The sequence below is a fragment of the Notothenia rossii genome, assembly GCF_949606895.1.
Source record: "Notothenia rossii genome assembly, chromosome: 7".
NCBI lineage: Eukaryota > Metazoa > Chordata > Actinopteri > Perciformes > Nototheniidae > Notothenia > Notothenia rossii.
The window spans coordinates 16,750,349-16,772,532 of NC_136905.1; the positions used below are offsets into that span (position 1 = coordinate 16,750,349).

The 22,184-nt window shown below is 39.1% G+C and overlaps 4 protein-coding genes across 6 annotated transcripts; 2 read left to right on the forward strand and 2 right to left on the reverse strand.

Annotated features, from left to right (window-relative positions):
• Positions 1-65: 65 nt before the first annotated feature.
• Positions 66-2,470, reverse strand: isoc2 (isochorismatase domain containing 2). 3 transcript variants are annotated; one of them, XM_079691315.1, is made up of 7 exons: positions 2,415-2,470; positions 1,953-2,017; positions 1,446-1,570; positions 1,128-1,340; positions 554-624; positions 309-426; positions 66-223 (listed from the first exon to the last, which is right to left on the reverse strand). In XM_079691315.1, coding segments are annotated over exons 2-7 (594 nt in total). In that variant the 5' UTR covers positions 1,954-2,017; positions 2,415-2,470; the 3' UTR covers positions 66-157. The 3 variants fall into 3 exon arrangements, with proteins under 3 accessions (XP_079547441.1, XP_079547439.1, XP_079547440.1); XM_079691313.1 differs by lacking the exon at positions 2,415-2,470 and adding an exon at positions 2,225-2,317 and having other exon boundaries at positions 1,953-2,063; XM_079691314.1 differs by lacking the exon at positions 2,415-2,470 and adding an exon at positions 2,225-2,315.
• atg12 (ATG12 autophagy related 12 homolog) lies at positions 2,380-4,815 on the forward strand. Its single transcript, XM_079691316.1, has 4 exons — positions 2,380-2,514; positions 3,492-3,628; positions 3,719-3,781; positions 4,629-4,815. The coding sequence occupies exons 1-4, from the start codon at positions 2,421-2,423 to the stop codon at positions 4,686-4,688; spliced, it is 354 nt and encodes a 117-aa protein (XP_079547442.1). The 5' UTR covers positions 2,380-2,420; the 3' UTR covers positions 4,689-4,815.
• A 2,343-nt stretch (positions 4,816-7,158) lies between these two features.
• LOC307013133 (germ cell-specific gene 1-like protein) lies at positions 7,159-12,222 on the forward strand. Its single transcript, XM_079640396.1, has 6 exons — positions 7,159-7,671; positions 10,097-10,279; positions 10,453-10,500; positions 10,619-10,771; positions 10,894-11,005; positions 11,122-12,222. Exons 1-6 carry the CDS (start codon positions 7,476-7,478, stop codon positions 11,483-11,485), a joined length of 1,056 nt encoding a protein of 351 aa, XP_079496522.1. The 5' UTR covers positions 7,159-7,475; the 3' UTR covers positions 11,486-12,222.
• A 659-nt stretch (positions 12,223-12,881) lies between these two features.
• On the reverse strand, positions 12,882-17,294 carry rcvrn2 (recoverin 2). Its single transcript, XM_079640756.1, has 4 exons — positions 17,151-17,294; positions 16,524-17,017; positions 14,553-14,664; positions 12,882-13,972 (listed from the first exon to the last, which is right to left on the reverse strand). The coding sequence occupies exons 2-4, from the start codon at positions 16,902-16,904 to the stop codon at positions 13,884-13,886; spliced, it is 582 nt and encodes a 193-aa protein (XP_079496882.1). The 5' UTR covers positions 16,905-17,017; positions 17,151-17,294; the 3' UTR covers positions 12,882-13,883.
• Positions 17,295-22,184: the final 4,890 nt, after the last annotated feature.

Consider the following 22,184-nt stretch of genomic DNA (forward strand, 5'->3'; position numbering starts at 1 on the left):
CAGGATTTCAAACAAAGCATGAGAGTTTGATTCTCAAACATGAACACAAGAGCCATACAAATGTATAGCAATATCCTTTTATTGAAGCACTTTATCAGTGTGTTGCAGTGAAATTCTGTACAGTATTTTAGGTACAGAATCACAGGAGATTGTCCTGCTACAGAGCGCTGAAGAAGGAGAGGAGGCCGGTGTCAGGGGACGGGTGGGCCAAAAGCCTCTGGATCTGTCAATAAAGAAAATAAGTTTGTCAGGCATGAAACAAACTAAAGTAACTCAGGAGAGCAACAAAGAGCAGCTATAGCAAGCACCTCCTTGAAGTTTGGGTGTTTGGCGCCCTGAACCAGCTGCAGCAGAACAGCCTCAGTGGTGGTAAGGAACGCCCCGCTCTGCTTCAGTCGGGACAGAGCAAACAAACGGTCTGTCTGGCTGTGTGGGGAGACACAAAAGTAGGAAAACATATAAACCGATTCCAGAAACGCAGAGAAAAAAATCTATATGTAATGTGGGTCAGACGATGCAATATAACAGAACAAAAAATAGAATACACCGATACCTTCTGGATGAGACGGCATCAGCCACGATATGAACCTCTATTCCCTTTTCAAGGAGGTCATATGTTGTGCACTGTGGAAAAGACAAGAGGGAAGGGTATTTAATTATTAACTTAAGCTCTGTTGCACACCAGACCATGAAAACTAGCATAATAAAATGTCTTTAGAACAGCATAATGTTATAGCTTAATAATAAGATTTCCCATCATCGCCTTCCACATAATAAATGTTCATATTTTACGTGTATGTACACTAAACAAGTGAGTTTTTCCACTATATTTCTCCTTTAATCTTTGAAGGACCACTAATAAAAAGGGTTTCATGTCAATCAAAAATCCATGCAAGAATGCATACGACACATATGGTATGTATGAGCAAGATCTGGCATCTTTAAGAACAGTAGGCAAGCCAACTGGAGAATAAAACCTGCAAGTAATTGGGATTTACAAAAACTATAACAAAGGAACATACTTAAAATACATTTAAAATAATGTAGAGGACTTATGTTGTGTTTCATGATGCTGAGAATTATATTATTATTATTATTATTATTATTATTATGACATGTGGTCTTACTGCAATACAGGCGTGTGCCTCTATTCCACACAGTATAGCCTGCTTGGGGTTCCCGAGGGCCTGCATCTGCTTCTCCACCTCATCTATCATCATGGTGAAAGAGGTTTTAGCATAAGCAGTCAGGTCACCTGCCTCCAGCTCTTGTACAGTGGGACCCAAGCCTTTAGGGTACTGCTCTGTTAAAATGGCGGGGATGCCGAGAACACGACTGGCCTGTGAAGTGAGATATAATGAATAGTTAATAATAAATATAGGAAACTGATTACTGGTATGGTTGACAGCTACTTGCGTGATTCTGTGATGGTGAGTATTTCCAACCTTGAGCAATCTGGCCGCATTGCTGACAATGTTGGGAAATTGGAAGATGTTGGGTCTGAACTTCTCCTGCATGTCACACAGGAGAAGCACTGCATCCTTGGTGGAGAGCCGGCCAATGCTTGCCACTGGAAGAGCAAATTAACAGAAAAGGAGTTACAGATTTAAGGTCAGGAACAACACAGTGGATTGGCCACTGCATTTTAAAATAGCATTGAAGTTGTAATAATATCCCCCATTCAATGTCATGTACGCAATGCAGTTGCTGCGTTGCAAACATACATTTGCATTCAAATGATGTTTTTCGAATTTGTGCATTTTGTGTCTACTTTTAAAGGAAATAGGTTCTCTTCCTTGTACGAAAACTTTCGTCAATGGCAAATGGCATTGTCTTTATAACAATGAGAACAGTCTCTTAGCTGAACACAATTGAATTAGAGTGACATGGCGATATATAGCTACGGTCATTTGAGCTAAACGTAATATAAAGGAACATTCAAGTGAACTTACTGCTGTTGTCTGAATGGTCCTAGTGTCTGGTAGAGGTAGAGGACTGGGTAATGGGTCAAACAGAGCTGTAGAAAGTTCAGCTGTCAGGTTAAAGTGTAATGTCCCATTTGACTGTGTTATGAGAAACGAACACAACATGTTATTTTAGTTGAAGCGAAAGAGTAGGAATGCATGCAATATTTAACAAATACGTGCACAAGATTAAATCAATAGACAATCAACTTCCACATAAGCAATTGAACAATTCCAAATTCAAAAAAAGAACAACTAACCTAGCATGTAGCTATGAGGAAGACACACAAGTTCTACAGCCTTTGATAAACACAGCAGCGCCCACCGCCCATTGCCCAATAGAATTACGTGTCTTCGTGATTGACGGTTCTTAGAGCAAATAGCAGCCATTGTACGCACTCAATCGCTAGGCTTGTTCAGGTGGGTGGTAACCACAGCCAGAGTAGTCACCTGAAGATGTCTGACAATGCAGAGTCCCCAACAGAAACGCCAAAAGAGGAGTCACAACCGCCGCCAGACGATACGTCGACAAATGATGAGAAGAAAAAAAGTAAGAATTTGTTATATATCCAAAACTCTACTTAATCAGTGATAAATAACTTTCTGTTTACGAGGGATGTTGACAGTGCTAGAAGAAACTGTTCCGGGTGTGTGACGTAAATTAAGATCGACAGAGATTTTGGCCAATAGAAAGGCTCCTTTTTTCTGTTTAGCCAATAAGCATTAATCTTTTTTCATTTAGTACTACCGGTTTGGGGAACGGCTAAATCAAATGCTGCTATTTATGAAGGCAAAACATAATCTTTTTACTAATGTAATATTAGTTTCCCTCATGGGATATATACTTTTCAGAGATGCTGTTTACATGCGTTTACATAACATATATTTTACGATAGTGCCAATATCAACTACCTCTTGTAACTCTCATTGTATTAATGCTAAGCTAACAAACTCCAGTTAGCTTAAAATGGTCACATAACAGATCTCGTTTCATGGTTTAGGTTTAGGGCATTAAAAACGTTCTTTCAGGAATTGCAAGGAGTATCCTACTTTTTACTAATATTATTCTCATGAGCTGTGGGAAGTTTAATCCAGGGAGACTTTCTGTTAGAGTTATTTTATAAAACTGTTTTTACCAAATAAATACTCTATTTCATAGATAAAATATATTAGTGATGAGTGAGCCCATACTTGACTGAAGTGTATCATGTCTAGTATATTAGAAGATATCTCCTCTATTTTTTGTAGCCCTGTATGTTTATCATTTATGTACACACAAATAATATTTGAGTATAATATTAAAATCCTGTTTCTTCTGAGCACAGCCTATTTGTATTTATAAAAAAAAAATGTAAAGATTGAATGGCATGTACTTAATTCTGCATTATTTTCTCAATTTCTTCTCCATGTTTCAATGGATTTAACTTCTCCATCAATTCCCACACAATTTATCTTCAGAATCGGCTAGACAAGTTTGGGTGGCAGCAGCAGCAGCACTTTCACCTTTTATTTTCTCCACTTTTGTAGTTGATGTGCTGCTGAAGGCAGTGGGGGATACTCCTATAATGAAAACAAAGAAGTGGGCAGTGGAGCGGGGTCGGACGATACTGTCCCTGTCTCAGTTCATCTCTCGCTTCCTCAAGATTGAAGGCAGTGAACAACTGGTAAGGATTAAGTTTGTCAACCTGTGTGTTCACTTTCTAAAACTTTAGGTCTTCTTTTCTTTTCATGTCATTTCATCTGCTTTTTTCCAGTTCATTTATGTTAACCAGTCATTCGCCCCTTCACCGGATCAAGAAGTAGGCACCCTGTTTGATGTGAGTAAACACCTAAAGTATTTGAATGCCCTGTGACTGTTTGAACCTAAACGGTATTGATTTGTAATTCATTTTCAGTATGTGCAACTACATAATCTCAACTCCAAAGTCCATTTAAACACCTTTTCCTTTTAGAGATTTAAGCCTCATCACCCAACACCACGTTTGATTCCAATTACATTTACTTATAAAGAGTAACTAAAAAAGCAAATAAAACATAGAATCCAGACACACAAACCTAAACTATGTCTCCAAGTACATTTGCAAAACAATACACACAAAAGGTTGAGTTCATTCATGTTTACATGCCAACAACAACAATTTAATTTATTTGTTTGCCTTGTATTTATTTAGTAAATCCACTAAGCCTGTCTCCTTACAAATAATATTATTTCATTTTGAATTGTGTTCTGTAAATCTTACCTTTTCTTTTTTATAGGAGATGTACTTTTTACAAAATGACAGAGTATGATGGTACTAAACCACTAAACTAGAAAATATCCGAACTTGCTTAGCCTCTTGGCCTTTTAATGAAATATTATATTTTTAGTGTTTGTACTTTCCAATCCTGGGCCGTAGAAGAGATTGCGTCATGTGGAGCTTTAACCAGCAGAGGGGGCAGTAAGAGGGAAGCTCCATGTTTCAAATGCTAAAATCCTAAAACACTGATTAAAGTAAGAAACTGTAATGACCTCAAAGTCCAGAATTGACAGGGGACATCTGCTCTTACTGCTCTGCAGCTCAATATCCAATTAAATAGGACAGTTAACAGTAGTTTGTACAAAGTATTTTGAGCTGTACTGTCACATCACTTCCTTTACTGCATTTTTCTCTCTTTGTTTTTCAGTGTTTTGGCAGTGATAACAAGCTGGTTCTACATTACTGTAAATCTCAAGCCTGGGGTTGAACTGTTTCTTCTGCTCTATTTTGGACCTGACTCTTTCTTTAATCCATCCACCAAACACACAACATTTTTTTCCATTCAGTTTGTTCTGTAAATACATATTGTAAATAAATTATTGTGACTATGTAAAGCTCCTTCTGTAATTTTTTTAAGTTATCACTCAAACATTAAAATACTGGGCACAAGACCTGGCTTTGCACAGCGGTAAAGGTGATAAGGGAAAAAAGGAAATGGCCATTCCTATGGATAAGATGGTTCACAGTGTTATCCAAACTTTGAGTGTTCGAAATAAATACAGAGAAAAAGTTACATTTAACAAAAGTTTTTGGGAGATTGCAAAGGACCATCCACTCAAAAGAGACAGACACGGGAAAAGAGAGGGCACCGCAGTAACAGATGGTCTTAGAGGGATTACACGAATCACGATGGGGTTGTGACATCAATTCCCAAGAAAGCCAGAAAAGAGAGTGGCGTGGAGACAGACAGTCTCCATCGGTGCATCTCTGTCCAACTATTGGCCAGGAGGATTAAAGGGAGGATCTCAACTGGAGAGGTAAGGATCACTGACTCATCCTGGAGGAGAAACACAAGTGACGGATACTGAGGGAAAAGATCAAGAGGGTAGTTACTCTTAAAATCAGTTCAAGATGGAGCGACTAAAATCAAGTACTTAAGGAGCTTTTTGATGAAAGGCTCTTCACCAGGGCAGAGATAACAGAGGACTGCAGCTTTACAGGACTGCAACAAGTGGACCTTTTTTATTTCACCTTTTCATCCTGATAGTTACCTCATGTTTTCCATGAAGTGCTACAAGGGACAAGGAAAATATATTTGGTAGGTACTTGTTACTTTAAAAAAATAACTATGACTCTATTGATTAGTCAATCAACAGAACATTTATAATTTCTGTAATCTTTACTTCGAAATACCAGTTACTGGTACCTGCGTTTCAAATGTCAAAATGTGATGCTTTTGTCAAGTATTTATGATGGTTTTTAATTGAGTAGCTCTAGGTTTTGGACTGATGTTGGATACAACTATTAAAATGAAGATTTTACCAACTGGAAAATTATAAATTACATGTTCAACTTTTTTCTGTGGCTTACAAACAAAACAATCAAAAATAATAAACAGTACTTACAGTTTTAAGAATACAGAACTGCGATATATATATATATATGCATTGCTTTTCTCATTACTACTATTATATACATTTAGTACATATATCAGATATTCAGATAATGTGCTGGTACCATTCCTAATCAGCTACTTGGCATTTGTAAAGACAGACAAACCTGTCAATGCATCTTGTCAGACATAGTAAAAGTGGTGTTAACGCGTTGTATCTATAGATAAGCTTGCACTGAATTCATTAATGGAATAAACTCCAACAAACTTATTTTGATCACACTATATAAGTTCAGTATATAACGCTTAAGAGAAATGTTCTTAATTGAGAACAAATTGTATTGAGTGTGGAGGAAATATTGTAGATAACATCAAGATACACAGAATACAATATGTTTACAGATACAGTCAATAGAAAAAGATATACTAAACATACAGATTGTAGTTTTTCTTCATTATGCATCCTAATGCCCTAACGTGTATGTAGGTATTTGTATTATGTGCTGTATATTATCAACTTTATTCAGATTCTAGAAACCAACATTGGCAGGTGTTTCATGCAGATCAGAGATTTCTATACTATCCCTTGTTTAACTTCTGTTCTGTTGTGTTTCAGGGTCTGGGGGCTTACAGGCAGACATTGCATGAGAGAGAGAGAGCAGATATGGTCAGGATGTGCTTCACACTAAAACACACCTAACACCAACAGATAAAAGAAGATTATCAGGGATTACTAGCAAAACATTCATTTAGATCTGTGGTTTATCCATAATTTCATCAAAAGAAAAGTAATCTCTTCTTCCACTGAGTGTCCCACAGTGGAGTTAATAATGAGAGGTGGGGTCAGGCCTGAGTGTGTTAATCAGGAGGAGGGGAGATATTAGCTGGGGTCACCGGATAGCACTAGCATTATTATTCTTTCATAAGCCCTTCTTATCAACACATTTAAATGTCACCATCTGAAGACCCTGTTTTTAGCCTTTGTAGTTTCATTTAAACATTTATTCTTACTTTCTTGCCAGGAGATGGATTGGGTTTAAGGATATCATCCATCTCCTTAGACATACACATTTTAGTGATAAATCCAAGCATTTTTTATAACTCTTTTGTAAGCGTTGCATTGATCTTTAAAGTGAGCACAAAGGGGTCTGAGGTCAGGGGATGTATGGCCATCATTCACCACAGGGATCAATAGCAGGATATCACATTCAATCTTTCTGTCCAGCATACCGTTGAGTCCTTGCATTTCTCCCGGAGTGAACCAACGTCCACCTAAATCCCCTCTTGTTCATTTTCCGTTCCATCTGTCCTTTCCCACATGTATGAACTTCAGAGCATCTTATCCAGCTTCCCCCCCCTCGCTATCCTATCTTTTAATCAATCTGTCTTTAAAGTATTGCTTTGTCAGCTGTGTTTGGTCATCTTTTGTTTAAACAGTTACATCACATTAATTGTTTTCTCTCCATCTAAACCTGGCAGCTCATCACCTCTTTAAACCATCCCAAAACATCTGCCCTGCCCTCCCAGCACCATCTGTGACTGCAGTTATACCCTCTGCCCTGTTCTTCCTATATCCACGTGCAGCATCTCCCCCCTCTTTGCCTCACTTTGTCCCCCCTCTCTCGCTGGCCTCGCCCTGCCTCCCTCTTCTCCTGCGTGGCCATGCTGGAGCGAATGTCCCGTCGCTCTCGCTCCCTGCTCTCCCTGACTTTGACCTCTCTGGCTCTGGCACTCTCCATCCTGGCCCTCTGCACCTCTTACTGGTGTGAGGGCACCCACAAGGTGGTGAAGCCCCTCTGCCTGTCGCCCGTCAAAATGAAGAACTGTGGTCAGAACAACAGCGAGCCTTACACCACAGGTAGATGTGTTTACCTCTCCACATCAACGTGTTCTGTGAAGCTTTGTTTGCTTCCTATTGCTTTATTGTGTTTCTTTATTGCTTCCTTTATGTATACTGTAACTTTAACTTCACTTTTAATTACGTGATTACATACAAATGAGTGTATTTAGATGTATCCTAATACCCACTTTTTAAAGGAACACTTTTTCTAGTTATCAAAAAGCTCCCTCTTGGTTCTGATAATCAATATAGTCTCAACAGAACAGCTAAGTATGCAGTCCTAGCAAAGACATTCAATTACTGATAAGCAAAACATTCATGGGCACAGATACTTGTCATGCCGTATTGAATTAATCTATGAGTTGGATCATCAAAGGCACAAAAGAAAGTTGCCTGTGATCCACATAATCCATATATCTGTTGGGGCACGTTCACGGGCATTTCACAAGACATTTGTCGGAAACAGTGTGAGCTCATGGATACCTGGCATCAACAGTCTGTGATGCTTTCCTAGTCTTTCTCAATAGTCGAAACATTGTTATTGACCAGGTACTGTACATTATTGCCACAGGTTATTCTGTTTCATACAGATACCCTCAGCAGGATAATGCACCATTGTTTTTGGGATGCTTTAAGAATCACTACTTTCTAATTCCAATGGTAAAGTAGTTTTATCATTTATTTATACATCAATATAATTTGACAAAAGCAATCAAGATGTAAGGACTACTTAAGGTTTTTTCGTTGCTTTCATCTGCAACTCACTGCCTTCAGCTGCAGACTCTTATCAAGTGCACTGATATGTGAGTGAAAGCTCTTATAAAGAAAGATAAAAGCTAGCAAGTGGACTTCAGGATTGTTAAAGTTACCAAGGTCAAGAATGAGCCTACATGTTGATGGACCAAAATGTTTCTCTGCAATTGAAAGTATCTTGTGTGTTCAGTGTGCATATATGGTATATCAGATCACATTTTAGTTAAATGTCTGTGCATGTGGTCAGCTTGTTATTGTGTATTATCTGAGCCTTTCAAAAAGATGTGAAGATCTTAAATGCAGCTTTCTGGCGCTGAACTCACCAAAACTTTGGCCTTGACTTTTGAACCTGATTACCTGAGTATTGAATTCTAGCACTGTATTACTGCATAACCAGAAACAATACCTCAAAATAATCTCACTGGATAAACGCACAGGCTTCTCCCCTTGTGATTGTCCCTGGTTTCTTTTTTAATCTCTTTTTGCACATACCTTCCCGCAGTGAACTTAATTATGGTGTAGTATTAATCTGTGGGGTGTGATGGCACATCCCACGTTTTAGGGTTTATTGGACATTGGCTGCTGCCTGGTTTTTATTTCTCAACAGATATTCTTAATCCACAATGGGATTAACAGCTCTTACCGCATCAAAAAATCATCTACATGTACTTTGTGTATTTGTTCAGAACTATCTTCACAGTGGTAGCTTTAACTGTCCCTTATGTTTTTTAAACTGATACAAACACATGTGGCACGACATGGTGCTGACAAGCCTGCATGTGACTGAAAAACACAGGCATGATACTTTTGAGACCATGGTGTGAGAAACCAACTAGATTTGTGCCCATTATTTTCTCTCGGTCTCTCAATCTAAACTCAAAACATGTTTTTCTCCAACAAAATCAGGGTTAAGCTGCAAACAAAATGTGTGTTTGTAATTCTCCTCTCAGACAATTCATGCATTACGTTTTTTGACAACGTAATATGTTGTCAAAGATGCTATTAGATATTTCTGAAGTGTAAGGGCAAATGCAGTATGCACACTGTGTGTCTGTGCATGTCATGCGTGTACTGTATGATGCCTGCACATCCAATACATAAAAAGGAAATGTAATGTTTCCCCTACAGGAAGAGGGTCCTTTTTTAGCACTTAAAACGGTTTGGCTTAAGATAAGATAAGATATACTTTATTGATCCCAGCAGGAGCATGAAAAACAATGTATTACACGTATTTAGAAATAAAAAAAGAGTAAAAAATAAACAATTATACAATATAAACGTTGCAAAATAGAAGATAAAACAGAACAAAAAGAAACTAAAACAAAAAAGTTGACCGTGAAGAAAGGATATCTAAACTATCTGCCAAATGAAACAATATTGACGGGCTAAATTACAGCTGGCACAATACAAAATATTATTTACATTTAGTGTATGAAACAAGAATGGCATAAAAAATGTATATAAATGTCAAATATGCTGTGTGAAGTTATATTTTTATATATTGCACCAGCACATGAAAAGCTTTTGCATATTTGAAGGCAATTTTCTTGCTGTTATAATTGTAATCATCGTGGTTGAATGCACTTAGTGTTACCACAACCTCCATTATCCACAAAAGGGATGGACAGCCACCGAAATGAACCTATATGTGTTGTTTTTTTCTTATTGTCCACCTCTTGCTGTCCCACAGAGAGTCCCACTCAGAACCCGTACAACCGCACTCTGTCTCCGGCCCGGAGGGACGAGCTGGCCCGGATCAGACAGCGGCAGATGGCTAACGCCGTTCAGTACATCTGGGAGACAGGAGAAGACAAGTTTGCTTTCAGATACTTCCACACTGGTTTCTGGGAGAGCTGCGAGACACACAACGATGGTGAGCTAACACTTGCATCAGGTCACAGTGTTTCCATGCTCTCTTAGCTTTCTTAGATTTTCATTGGTTCTTTCCAATCTCATCTCTCTGCTAAATCTTTTCTGATTTGAATTCAACGAAAAATGTCAATTCTGTCTTCATTTTTTCATATCTGTTCACAATTTGGCTGGCAGGGGAGAAATGTCGAAGCTTTATAGATTTAACGCCTGGGGAAACACAAGGTGAGTTGTGTATTGGTTGAAAAAATGATTTGTGAAATTATTATTTCGGCCTTATTTGAAAATATTTGTCATATTAATGTGAGTGTGTCAATTGTGTCTGTATTTTTAAATGTTGCAGGTGTGCTCTGGCTGTCAGTTATTTCAGAGTTTACGTACATCGGTCTGCTGGGGATGGGCTTCTTACTGATGTGGCTGGAAGTCTTGTGTTCCCATAAAGAGATGCACTCGCTAAAGATCAATGCCTATGCAGCTATCTGTACTGTGTTATCAGGTGAAGCTCAGTTCATCACTTATCTTTCACTGACTTTATAACCTCCTCATTCTACATACAGCATTCTCTATTTGCATTGTGATCTTTCTTGGTTCGATCTGTTTTGTTTCACACCCCTGTAGGTCTTCTTGGGATGGTGGCCCACATGATGTTCACCACCGTGTTCCAGATGACAGTCATCGTTGGCCCCAAAGATTGGAGGCCTCAGTCCTGGGACTATGGCTGGTCTTTCGCGTAGGTGGCAGCATACACACCCGATTATTCAAGAATACACATTCATATATTTGTTATTTACAATTCATGATGTCTCTCTTTTGTCTCTAACTCTCCTAAATCTGCTCTGTTCCTAGTCTTGCCTGGGTGTCCTTCAGTTGCTGTATGGGGGCCGCGGTGGTCACACTCAACTCTTACACGAAGACCATCATCGAGCTCCGCCGCAGACAGAGGCTCCGATTGGAGGAAGCGAGAGCCGCCACTCATGCTCCTTCCTACGACGAGGTCGTTCCCGGGGGCGGGCTGTACTCTGTCAGCGGCCTGTTGCAGTGTCCGGACGGCATGATTGACGTGGCGTGGGCCCCGAATGGCAGTGTGGTGGGAATGGGAAATGGAGACGTACCAACACTGGTCTTAGTAGGAGGCTGCGGGCCAGAAGGGTGTGAAGACTGTGAGAGAGAGATGGATGATGCTATGGACCGAGTGGATTCCCCTTGTTAGTGGAACTTTGATTTCCATCAATTTATAAGAGCCGAAAAACAAAAAAAGGAAAGAGACTTTCACCGAGCTTGAAAGGGATGGATGTGAGCAAACAGATTCAGTTTTTCTTTTCTTCTTCTTCCATTTTCCAGTGAGGTTGGGACACACATTTTGCATTTGAAGGCCGCGGAAATCTATGCATAATGAAACTGTAAAGACTACAACTGTGTGTCACACTGACATGCAAGATTGTTTCTGGGTATTTCTCAGTGCCTCATGGTAGAAAAGTTCATGTGTGTCTGTATTTGCAAAGGCACATGTTTATATTGTTTTATTGGTTATTTATCAACTCGCAATGTATCAGGTGTAGACAGGACAGATTTTTCTTCTCCTGTTGAAAAGATCATCCTGTTCATTCATAGTAAATATACAATATGATCTCATTTATCTGAGTGGGACATTCAACATGTTTCCTTTTTCAATCTCCTCTGTCTCTTGTGACAAACTTTAGAAGCAATGCACGCATACCAGAAGCTACATCAAACACAGTTTCTCTGCAGATGCACAGACACATACGATAGACACATAGCGATTGAAAGATTACAGAGCTTTTGAAAAGTCTGCTCTCTGATGTTGAACAGAAGATTATGTGTAAACCAGTAATCCCGAGTTGGATGGAAAGGAGGAGGGAAGCATGTGAAGGGATGGAGAGGTGGAGGGGAAGCAGGTTGTCGGGGGGAGTTGGAAAGAAATTAAGGCTGGCACGCACCCGCACACAAAAATGTGCACCATGGAAACATCACACTTTCAGGGAAATAATTGTGTTGAATGTACATTTATACAGGCAACAATTTCTAAATAAATGCATCAATATGTTCCTTAGATCTTTGTCGGTTTAACGTGTGGTACATCACTGGCTTTATGTCTGGGATCAACAAAATTGAGAATTTAAAGCCATTTTTTTATAGCATATTGTGCAGTGTGTTTCTAGGTCATTGAAGAATTTACTGTTTACTGGGGGAGACAAATAACTCGATTTTTAAGCACAGATTTATGAGACAACCTTTAATGTATTTATTGTACAGTGAATTCAGTACAACACGTTAGAGCTACAACCTTTTGTAGACATTTCCAGTTCTGTAAAAAAAACTATACCTTTCATGCATGAATTATGAAAGCCTCATTCAGGATTTTTACCAAGTGTTATTATTGCTCTTGGGGCATGAAAAACAAGATTTGAATTTTTTTTTTTTTAATCTAGTTTTTTCAAAGAGATTTTTATATGTCCACTCAGGTGGACAGTATGCGTCAGGGTTTGAACTGAAGAGATGTACATTTTGAAAAAATTATAAATAAAGATGTGCAAACTTAAAATTACATTATAATAACATAAGTATATTGATTTACGGCCCAAAAAGATATTGAAGATGAAGTATTTTCAAGAATAACCAGGGCCAGGGGCCAATTTGAGGCCCCACGCACAGTTATTTGATGAGTGCTCGTGGAGCCTCGCAGCGGCGAAACCGTGCCGCGCCACCCTAATTGCGCCACATAAGCGCATAGGTGCGCCTCAGATGAGGCCCCCCTCCGCAAGGTGTGCCCCCCTCCACAAGGTGACGCCCCACACAGTCTGCATGATCTGCCTGTAGTGAGGGACGGCCCTGGGTACAGCAGCAGCAGTACCAGTATTAATTGTAGTTGAAATATAGCCAGTGATGCATGACGTCCACTGTAGTGGACAGGTGGTTAATCATGATTTCCTGCAAACATAAAATCAATACTTTGATCATTTCTGAATTATATGATTCTTTAGTTGTTACTTGATGTCACCACATTTTTTATACCTGCAGGGGACGCTTTCCATAAAAGGATTGGCAATATATAGATGGGTGACTTGGTCCATGTGGCTTTCTGTCGTCCATCTTGGTTTAGAGACATGTATCATGCACTTACACTGACTTGGCTCTGAGTAGCAGTGTATGGGATGATGCAATAGGGTCCTATGTAGTGGCTGAGGGTGCAACTATGCAAAAAAAAACAATGCATATACAAAAAAACACCTTTTGAATAGCTTTCCACTGTAGTGACCTCTATGCATGAAAGGGTTACGTTACCTGTTGGGTATGATACTTATGAATTGTTTATTATTATACAAAAGAAGTAGCAACAAAGCTTATTTTTTACCTGTACAGAAATGTTAAACGCTACGCCTTAATTGGCCTCTTTCAGCTTCAATATTATATCGATTAAAGGACAAACATTAGTAAAACAATCTGAAATAAACTAAACTTACTGAAACGTTAGTTGCAACCAATATTTAGCAGGAAGAGCATTTACACAGAGGGGTGGAGTGGATCCAAGATTAAGGAGGAAAAGGGTTTGAAAGACTTTAACGAGAGGGAATTAAATGGTTATGACTTTATTCCTTCGCTGGTTCATAGTGGATAAGACGCATTGCATTCTCATTTTCAATCACCCCCTTGATGAATTCTCCCTCAGCCAGTCGCTCTGTGAGGGGGAAAAGAAAGCAGGAGAAAACGGTAAAAAAGATTATACAGTAAGGAGTTAGGGGTAAAGATGAGGTTGAATTATACATCTGTATCTTATCTAAGAAACCCTGATTATCGTGTGTGTGTGTGTGTGTGTGTGTGTGTGTGTGTGTGTGTGTGTGTGTGTGTGTGTGTGTGTGTGTGTGTGTGTGTGTGTGTGTGTGTGTGTGTGTGTGTGTGTGTGTGTGTGTGTGTGTGTGTGTGTGTGTGTGTGTGTGTGTGTGTGTGTGTGTGTGTGTGTGTGTGTGTGTGTGTGTGTGTTTGTATGCATGGCAGTGGAGTCAATTTAAGTGTAATGCTGGCATAGTAAAGCTTGCATGACACATTTGATGCTGTAACTGGGGGGGGGGGAGTGCCCTCAGGTGGATGTACTGCTTGTATTATTGTTAAGCCAAACATCTGTAATCTTCAGTACCGTAGGAAGGGTACTAAGAGCTTACACTGAATTCATCTTTTGCTAACATACACATGCAGGGGTAAGAACAGATGTCATGCACCACGGGGGCACAATGCATAGACATGTGTGTTGTTTTCTTTACCGTTGTCTTTCTTTTCGAAGTAAGCCCACAGCTTGTTGGCTCTCTTCTCTGGTGTGTTCTCATCCTCTGGTAGCTTGGCGTGCTCCTCCTTGGGGATCAGCTTAAATATGGCCTGAGAGGGGGTTGGGTAAAAGATTGGTGATAATGCTGCCTCATTTCTCTCAAACAAATAATGTACGGAAGTCCACACAGAAAATAAAACAAACATGTGCAAGCCAATTATGTGGCAGCTGCAGCTGACAAAGCAATCCTGGAGACCCATGTAGGATATTTTATACACGATAAACTACCTAGAAAGCAGGAGTGTAATTCCTCAGGGAAATGCCACCTAGATTCCAGCAGATTGTAAATAACTTGTAAATGACTGTGCATTTTATGTTCAGGTCTTTAAGTGTGTCCCACTTAAAGACCTTGAAGCACTTGAAGCACTCATCTCCCACATTTAAGACACTTAGATTAACATGGATTAGTGCCAAGACTCAGGCCACAGGCCAAACACCATGATGACATCTCTTCTCTCGCTGTACTGTCCCTCCATTTTACAGAATAGTTCACAAAGTGGGCTCACAGATGACAATCAGTAACTGGTCACTTATAGATAATTACAATCAGATCTGATATATAAAGTAGCATACTTTCAATCAAAGTAGAGAAAAACAATTTAAAAGGGACAGTTTGAATAAATTGGCATTATAATTTGAAATCATTTACATACACAAGAACAGACTTTGATTGTGTTGATGGGGAAAAATACCTACGATTTGGCAGATTTGCCCTTTGCCTCTGAATATTTCTGACATTGCCTTAAAAATTCAATGTATTTTGACTCTCTCCTAAAATAATCTACGATATTAGTGTAGTATAGTAGACTAAACCAAATCAAATGTGTGACAAGTCCTGCCTTCCTCACTCACTTGTTTCACACTTTAAACCTACCAATGAAAACAAATATCAATGGATTATCTTTCTGTAATAGTATTGTTATTTTCTAAGCATGTTGCAGATCTGTTTATTGCGAACCTCTTCACAACGAATAATTCTATTGTAGGCTGTTGGTATAAAACGTAGCTTGTTGGTGCAGTGGTTGTAAACGTGATGCAATTGGAGTCTGACCAGTTGGCCAGGATTTCAATCACATTATTGTTGCCAACTGGATACTCGTCTGATCTGTTTAAACCTCTTACCATACTAAAACATTTGTCTTAAGGTAAGAAACGTAATCATCATAAGACTGAGTTTTGATTTTATGAAAACAAAGGGAAACAACTATTTTACTGTAATTATTATATATAAATAAATCAGTTCAAAGTGGCAACCTCATGAATCAAAGGAACGTGGATTAGACCCAGGGGTGACGAGCAGTCCCCCTTTAGGAAAAGCAATACATGAGTAGTCTTGTTTAAGAATAGGATTGCCTTCATAATCACAGAGATTATCAGGCTCAAATAGACACTCTAAATGGGCTGGCAATTAGTACTGAGACCTACATACTATAAAAAGGAAGGTCATTTTCCAAAAAATAGCAATTCATAGGATCTACCAGGAATACCAGGAATACTTGACAACAAGATGCAACCAAATATAAATCTCCAAGGCTTTTTAAATAAAATGACCAGAGAGTTAAAAAATACGCCTCACCAGCATAAAAGTTAAAGAGAACTAAACATTGTAAACTTAAAAGGTAGTATAGATCACAGGATTATTGTATTAGATTGCATGTCAAGTAATCCTCTTGTTTGGTCTTTCTGTTGTCGCTGACAACTGAATAAGACATTTCCCTGAAGATCTTGTGCAACGAAACAGCTTAAATCTGATATCATTCTCTTGTAGCAGCAATAAAGATGAACATTATGGTCCAATTAAATAACATTTCTCTCTTTAGCACTCCTTGTCAACATAGTTGGAACTACTCTCCAACAGATGAGATGAATGTTTAGAAAAGGCAACATCCCACTGCTTGTCCCCCCTCACCTGGCAGATCTCCGTCACTTCTGTCTTGTTGATGTATCCGTTCTTGTCCACGTCAAACAGCGAGAAGGCCCACTCCAGTTTCCTGGTCGTCTTCCCAGTGGAGGTCATGTGCAGTGCGATGATGTACTCCTTGAAGTCCAAGGTGCCATCGTCGTTTGTGTCAAAGGAGCGAAACACATGTCGTGCGTAGCTCTTTGCATCGCTGTCAGGGAAGAAGCGGGCGTAGATCTGCTCAAACTCTTCTGGTGTAATGCGTCCTGTCGGGCACTGCTTCTGAAAGTTCTCGTACCACTGGGTGATCTCATCCTCAGCGAAGTGTGTGGTGAGCTTCAGGTCCTTCAGGATCTCCTTCGATAATGCGCTACTGGTTGAATTTCCCATGGTAGTTTTTCAGGGTCAGTTTTCACTGGCAATTTGCCACTGGAGTTTTATTTCTCCTGTGCCACTTGGACTTCTCCTTTGTTTCAACTATTTCTCCTCTGGCTTGACCTCTGCTGTTGATGTTAGAGGCCAAAGAGAACAGAGAAGAAAAAAAAACGCATATGGTAAAGTCCACTAATGAAATGAGTTTAATAGATTAAACTTCCGTATCAATAAATAGCAGTGAGGATTGTAGGGAAAGCTCACCTGTGTGTTGTTTCGGCAGATGATGGCTGAAGATTTGAGCGTGTGTCTCAACAAGTAAGAGAGTAAGAGATAAGGAGGGCAGGGGCAACGCATGCCTCCCATGGGCGAGAGGGTTAATTCTGTTAATGCGGGATTTAAGGTGGCTGAGCCTACTTTTCTTTATTGGGTCTCTTAGTCTAGAAAGATCTAGTATATGAGATTGTTGAGTTTAATCCTTTGTTTATTATTTATGAATATTAGGATTTCTGAGGTATGCCTCCCGTCTAAGAAGTTTATGGTTTTACTTTACTTAGATACCAATTGTGGGAGAAACTTCTGTGTAGCAATGCAGTGGGAGTCACCGACTCAGGAAGGAGACACGGGGAGAGCTGGAGCTTAGATGTCAAAAACTGATGGTTTATTACGAGCTTCGGCCAGAGAATTCACAAAACAAGTCCAAGAGCCAGAGGTTCTGACTTCACGGTAGAGTTGCCACGTAAATTCTGAAGAACTCTACCCCAGGCCCATGTATTTAGCTAGTTCAGAGAGAATAATCAACATTGTGCATAACAAGATAGAATGATAACACCTCTATCAGCTGACGCCAACAGGCAGGAACAGGGAGACAAAACACTGAGAGCACAGCAGCCAAGGTTACAGGTGCGTGTGATCAGTCAGGATAATAGGAACTGATAAACTGGGTCAAAGTTATGGGCCTTGGAAAATATTTCCCCAACACTAATCTTTATTTATTTTAAGCATTTCACTGTTTCATTGTGCTTACAACCCTTTTGATGAATTGAGAAATATTTAAGAAGCTACAAATTTAAACATTACTTCTATAAACTGACAAGAACATTCACTCCAGGTGTTTTTTGTTTTTTTAAACCTAGCATTAGTTAATTCACTGTATGTCTGCTTTTTTCTGTATTGGCCTTTCAATGGGTTAGTTGACTACTGAAACCTAATCCAGACTACCATCTGTCCAGGCAGTTTAACTCCCCCTCACCTTAAATCCCACCTACGCCCCCTCACATCCACACTAAAGGCATTGTAAATTACCTCCATCCAATGTCAGGGATGACCTTTAAAATACATTTTTGTCTCTAACCTGGGTTTTACTGGGCAGATTGTTTAAAAGTTGTGCCTGCCTTTTCTTAATTCAAAAGTGTAATATACTGCATAATTGTGTTTTTGCTTTTTAGCTGCCATATTGTCCTTCTTTTAAACCTTTCTTGGTCCTGGATTTGAATTTTCCATCCACAAAGTGTATTTTTTCCTCCCAAAATGCTTCCTGTTATTCAAACTAACTGACACAAACATTCATACTCTTTAATGTGTCTTCATTTGTACCGATTGGAGCATTTATACCCATTTCCTCAGTTCCAGTCCTTTGGGCCTATCTGGTTGCATCCTAGTCGTCACAGCCATCTCCCTACATCATTACATCAAACTCACTATATAACACTTTGGCTGACACATTTACATCAGCAATCTTTTTCCTTTGTGTATGCTTTGAATATACTGAAATAATTATCTTGACTTGCTTAACTGTTTGTTTTGAAAAACTCAGCATGGAGGTGGGGGCATTTGCACAAGGGTCATTTTACTGAAACAGGACAGATGAATGCATAGTCAAACAGTTTTGAACACTGTATGATTATCTTTCATGTCTTATTTATGCATCAGGATGGTCTTTGCTCCATAAAGATGCTCATGAGTCCATCTATTGGATTACCCTGACCCACTGCGTCCCACCCAATCCAACCCTTAGCCAATTAGCATCATCATTATCCCTTCAGTGCTTGCCCAATAGAATTACTTCGTCACTCTCTGACACCTGACCTGTACCCTAGGCTTGACTAATTGCTAGAGCTGGTGCAAGTAGGGATTTGAGGTCCTTTTGGAAATGTTATTCTTCCTGTGGTGAAGGTGAGGGTTCATATAAAGTGGATATCTAAGCACAAACTATAGCATAAGCACAACAATTACACTTTTTTAATAAAGAAATTATGAATTTTTGAACACACAAATGTATTGCAACAATAAATAGGATATACATTTACTTAGCAGGCAAACATATAATACCTGTTTAAAGGTCACCTATTATGCAAAATCCACTTTTTCTTGTCTTTTATACATAAAGAAGTGTCCCCTCAGTGTAAAGACATTCTGAAAGTTTCAGGAAAATCTCAGGAATCTCCTCCTAGAGCACCATTGTGTTCTTTTTAACCAAATCTCTCAGAGGGGCGTGGGGAGTGGCTCCTTATTTTCATCTAAAGTAACAGACAGAGAATCAGCACTTTTGAAACAGGCCTGAAACAGAGGGGTTTATGGGATGCTACAATGATCTGTTTGGTATTTGGAGCCAAACACTTCAGAGACATGTTTGTATATATCTGAGACCTATAATATATTGATGAAAAACAGTATAATAGGGGACCTTTAAATAGTGCATCAACAGATATAAGTTTATTGACAGTAGGAGTAAACACAGCTAGAGATATCTGAAATGAGGTCAATGACTGGCAATTGGCAACATTCCAGCTGGCTGGGCAGCATTACAACCAATTATGTGGCGACATCAATCTTTACCTGCGTTACACCCTAGACCTGCGATCCACCTCAACATCATCACTGACATATATACTGTAAATCTGCCTTGCTCAGGGTTATGAGATCAGGCATAGTTATTCACCCGTGTTAAGCACTTGGTATATTGTACAAAAAATAATAATATACGTTTATGGATTTTTTTTAAACCCTGGATTTCAACTTTTCCTCATAAAACTCTAACGCTCAATAATATTTAATCTCAATGATATTGCAAGCTAGTCATAAGGTTGAATACTAAAATACTCATCTCAATGTTTTAGAAGTAAAAGCACAGATGAAAAACTATACAACTTGCTACCAATGACCACAGAAATGGAAATGTCTAACAGGAAAATGCTGAAAAAGAAAAATCCGCTCTCAGCCCAAACAATGCCTTGGTGGGACCCGACTCAAATCCTAAGACTGAAGGAGAGAGGAAAAGAGGAAGGGAGTTGTTCTTAGATAAATATCTGGTAATGGGTTATAATGATGCTTAATGACAGACAAGAGTTTCCTACTGAACACAAGGAAAGAGAGGAACAAACAAACAGTGACAACAATCTTGACAATTGTGCCCACCATCTTGTGAGGCCTCAGGTTGTGACGTATATGATAAAGGTAACAGCTCTCTGGGCCCCCGCTCACATTTCTCCACCCATTGTCCAGAGAGAAAGTCGGCAGCATTTGCAGGCTTTCACTGAAATCACTTACATTCATGGACAAAAACAAATCACGTCTATGAATTTAAAGGACCTTCACCTAATTAAATTTCCCCTGAGATCTGAGTCCCTGATTCAAACTGAGGTAAGCAAGGCTTTCATTTTTATACAAGACAATGTTTTAGTCTATAAAGTTATTGATAATAACATCGTTTCTTTACAATTACTTAGTAATCCGTCTTTATTTATGGTGTAAGCAAGGTTCCTACTTTTTCATTTTAAAAACTAAAGATATGTATCTATGGTAAAAAAAAAGATATTGGTTTTAATTTTGGATTTAGTTTTCAATATGTTTGCATGAGACAATTGTATTGTCTATGGGTTGAAAAGAGTATGGCTTATGCAGTTTTCTAAACCGAGTAGCAGTATAGTTATCCAGCAGTGTTTTATCTTCAGAGAAAACAGATGCCAACTGCATTTGTATATAAACTTAGAGTTATATCTGGCGCTTGCCATTTAAACGACTAATGATAAAACATTATTATTATTCAGTTTTTTTGTATATCCAGCCCCCCAATCATTATGCTGTCAGACCCAAAGACCTTTATTTTAAGTTGAAATGGAGACCCCAAAGTTCCCAAAGACCAAATATAAAAAGGCTGTATTTTCTCGAGTGTGTAAATTATGCAAGACGAATAAAATGACATGTTTTTAAAATGTCCTGGACGTAAACATAACAGCTTAGTTGGAAGTAGGCCTAGTTTAAAAATGTGTCTCGAAACTTAAAGCTACACAAGTAAATCATATAAGGAAATCTGGATCCTTAGTGTTTTTCAAACTATGTTTCATGTTGTAGGAGTGAGAATAAAGAAGCTGCATGCAAAATCACTTTGGGACATCTGAAAAAAGGAACTAAAATCAACCATGACAACCAAGATGAGAACGCTTGATCCTTCAACTCTATCCGATGTCACCTCTACTGTCAGCTACGACCCTAAATCTGAGACGGTGACCTTACCAGGAGGGGTTGTGTCAGTAGCGGGCATCACCGTCGTGACCGGCGGCGTGGAGCTGTCTTGTGGATCCTGCATGCTGGCCTTTGGTTTTTGGGGAACTCTGATCGGCTTCAGTTGTGTGGCAGTGGGGATTTGGGACCAACTGAACCTCTCTAATGGAGGAATGTCTCACTTACTGGGGCTGGGATTTGTGATTCTGGCCCTCAGTTTTGTGGTGGTGGGAGGTGTGGTGGTATTTTATCTCCTGACAAAAAAGAAGAGAGAGAACACAAGAGCGGAGAGAGAGGATGGAAAAGAGGTTCTTGTAGAGAGTGGGAGGGTAATTAAAAAAGTCACAGTTTAATTAAGAATTATTGACATTGATTAATCTGACTGTAATTTAGTGGGTCCCAACCTTTGTTGTCAGACATAACCCCCAAGGTCAGGTGAACTCACCCCTTCATCTACACTACCTGTGATGTTCAAATTGTGTTCATTTGAACCAATTTGACACTGGATTATTTTTAAGTGTCATAGCAATGGTTGGAGCTGAATGTTTATCCATTACTTTTAGCTATTATTTCAACCATTTATGTACTACTCCTAGCTAACTATATGCTAGCTTTGTAACTACTTTTAGACATTTTAATAGCGTGATTATGTTTTAAAGGTGACGTATGTATTTTGGTAATCAAATCATAATTTATATCTTTGTATTTAAATAGGTTGAGCTACTTCACTATGTTTCCCTTTACCCATTGGAAACAGCCGTCACACTCAGCAGCACTACTCTATATAGTAGCATA

Excerpts from the sequence above, each read along its gene's own strand:
- isoc2 (XM_079691315.1), bottom strand. Across the intron at positions 427-553 it reads GATGCCGTCTCATCCAGAAG|CCAGACAGACCGTTTGTTTG; the intron begins GTATCGGTGTAT and ends CTCCCCACACAG. Across the intron at positions 224-308 it reads AACACCCAAACTTCAAGGAG|ATCCAGAGGCTTTTGGCCCA; the intron begins GTGCTTGCTATA and ends CTTTATTGACAG.
- atg12 (XM_079691316.1), top strand. The coding sequence starts at position 2,421 with ATGTCTGACAATGCAGAGTCCCCAACAGAAACGCCAAAAGAGGAGTCA. Across the intron at positions 3,629-3,718 it reads TTGAAGGCAGTGAACAACTG|TTCATTTATGTTAACCAGTC; the intron begins GTAAGGATTAAG and ends GCTTTTTTCCAG. Across the intron at positions 3,782-4,628 it reads AAGTAGGCACCCTGTTTGAT|TGTTTTGGCAGTGATAACAA; the intron begins GTGAGTAAACAC and ends TTTGTTTTTCAG.
- LOC307013133 (XM_079640396.1), top strand. The coding sequence starts at position 7,476 with ATGCTGGAGCGAATGTCCCGTCGCTCTCGCTCCCTGCTCTCCCTGACT. Across the intron at positions 10,280-10,452 it reads CTGCGAGACACACAACGATG|GGGAGAAATGTCGAAGCTTT; the intron begins GTGAGCTAACAC and ends TTTGGCTGGCAG. Across the intron at positions 10,772-10,893 it reads TATCTGTACTGTGTTATCAG|GTCTTCTTGGGATGGTGGCC; the intron begins GTGAAGCTCAGT and ends ACACCCCTGTAG.
- rcvrn2 (XM_079640756.1), bottom strand. The coding sequence starts at position 16,904 with ATGGGAAATTCAACCAGTAGCGCATTATCGAAGGAGATCCTGAAGGAC. Across the intron at positions 14,665-16,523 it reads AAGTGACGGAGATCTGCCAG|GCCATATTTAAGCTGATCCC; the intron begins GTGAGGGGGGAC and ends ACCCCCTCTCAG. Across the intron at positions 13,973-14,552 it reads CTTCGAAAAGAAAGACAACG|AGCGACTGGCTGAGGGAGAA; the intron begins GTAAAGAAAACA and ends TCCCCCTCACAG.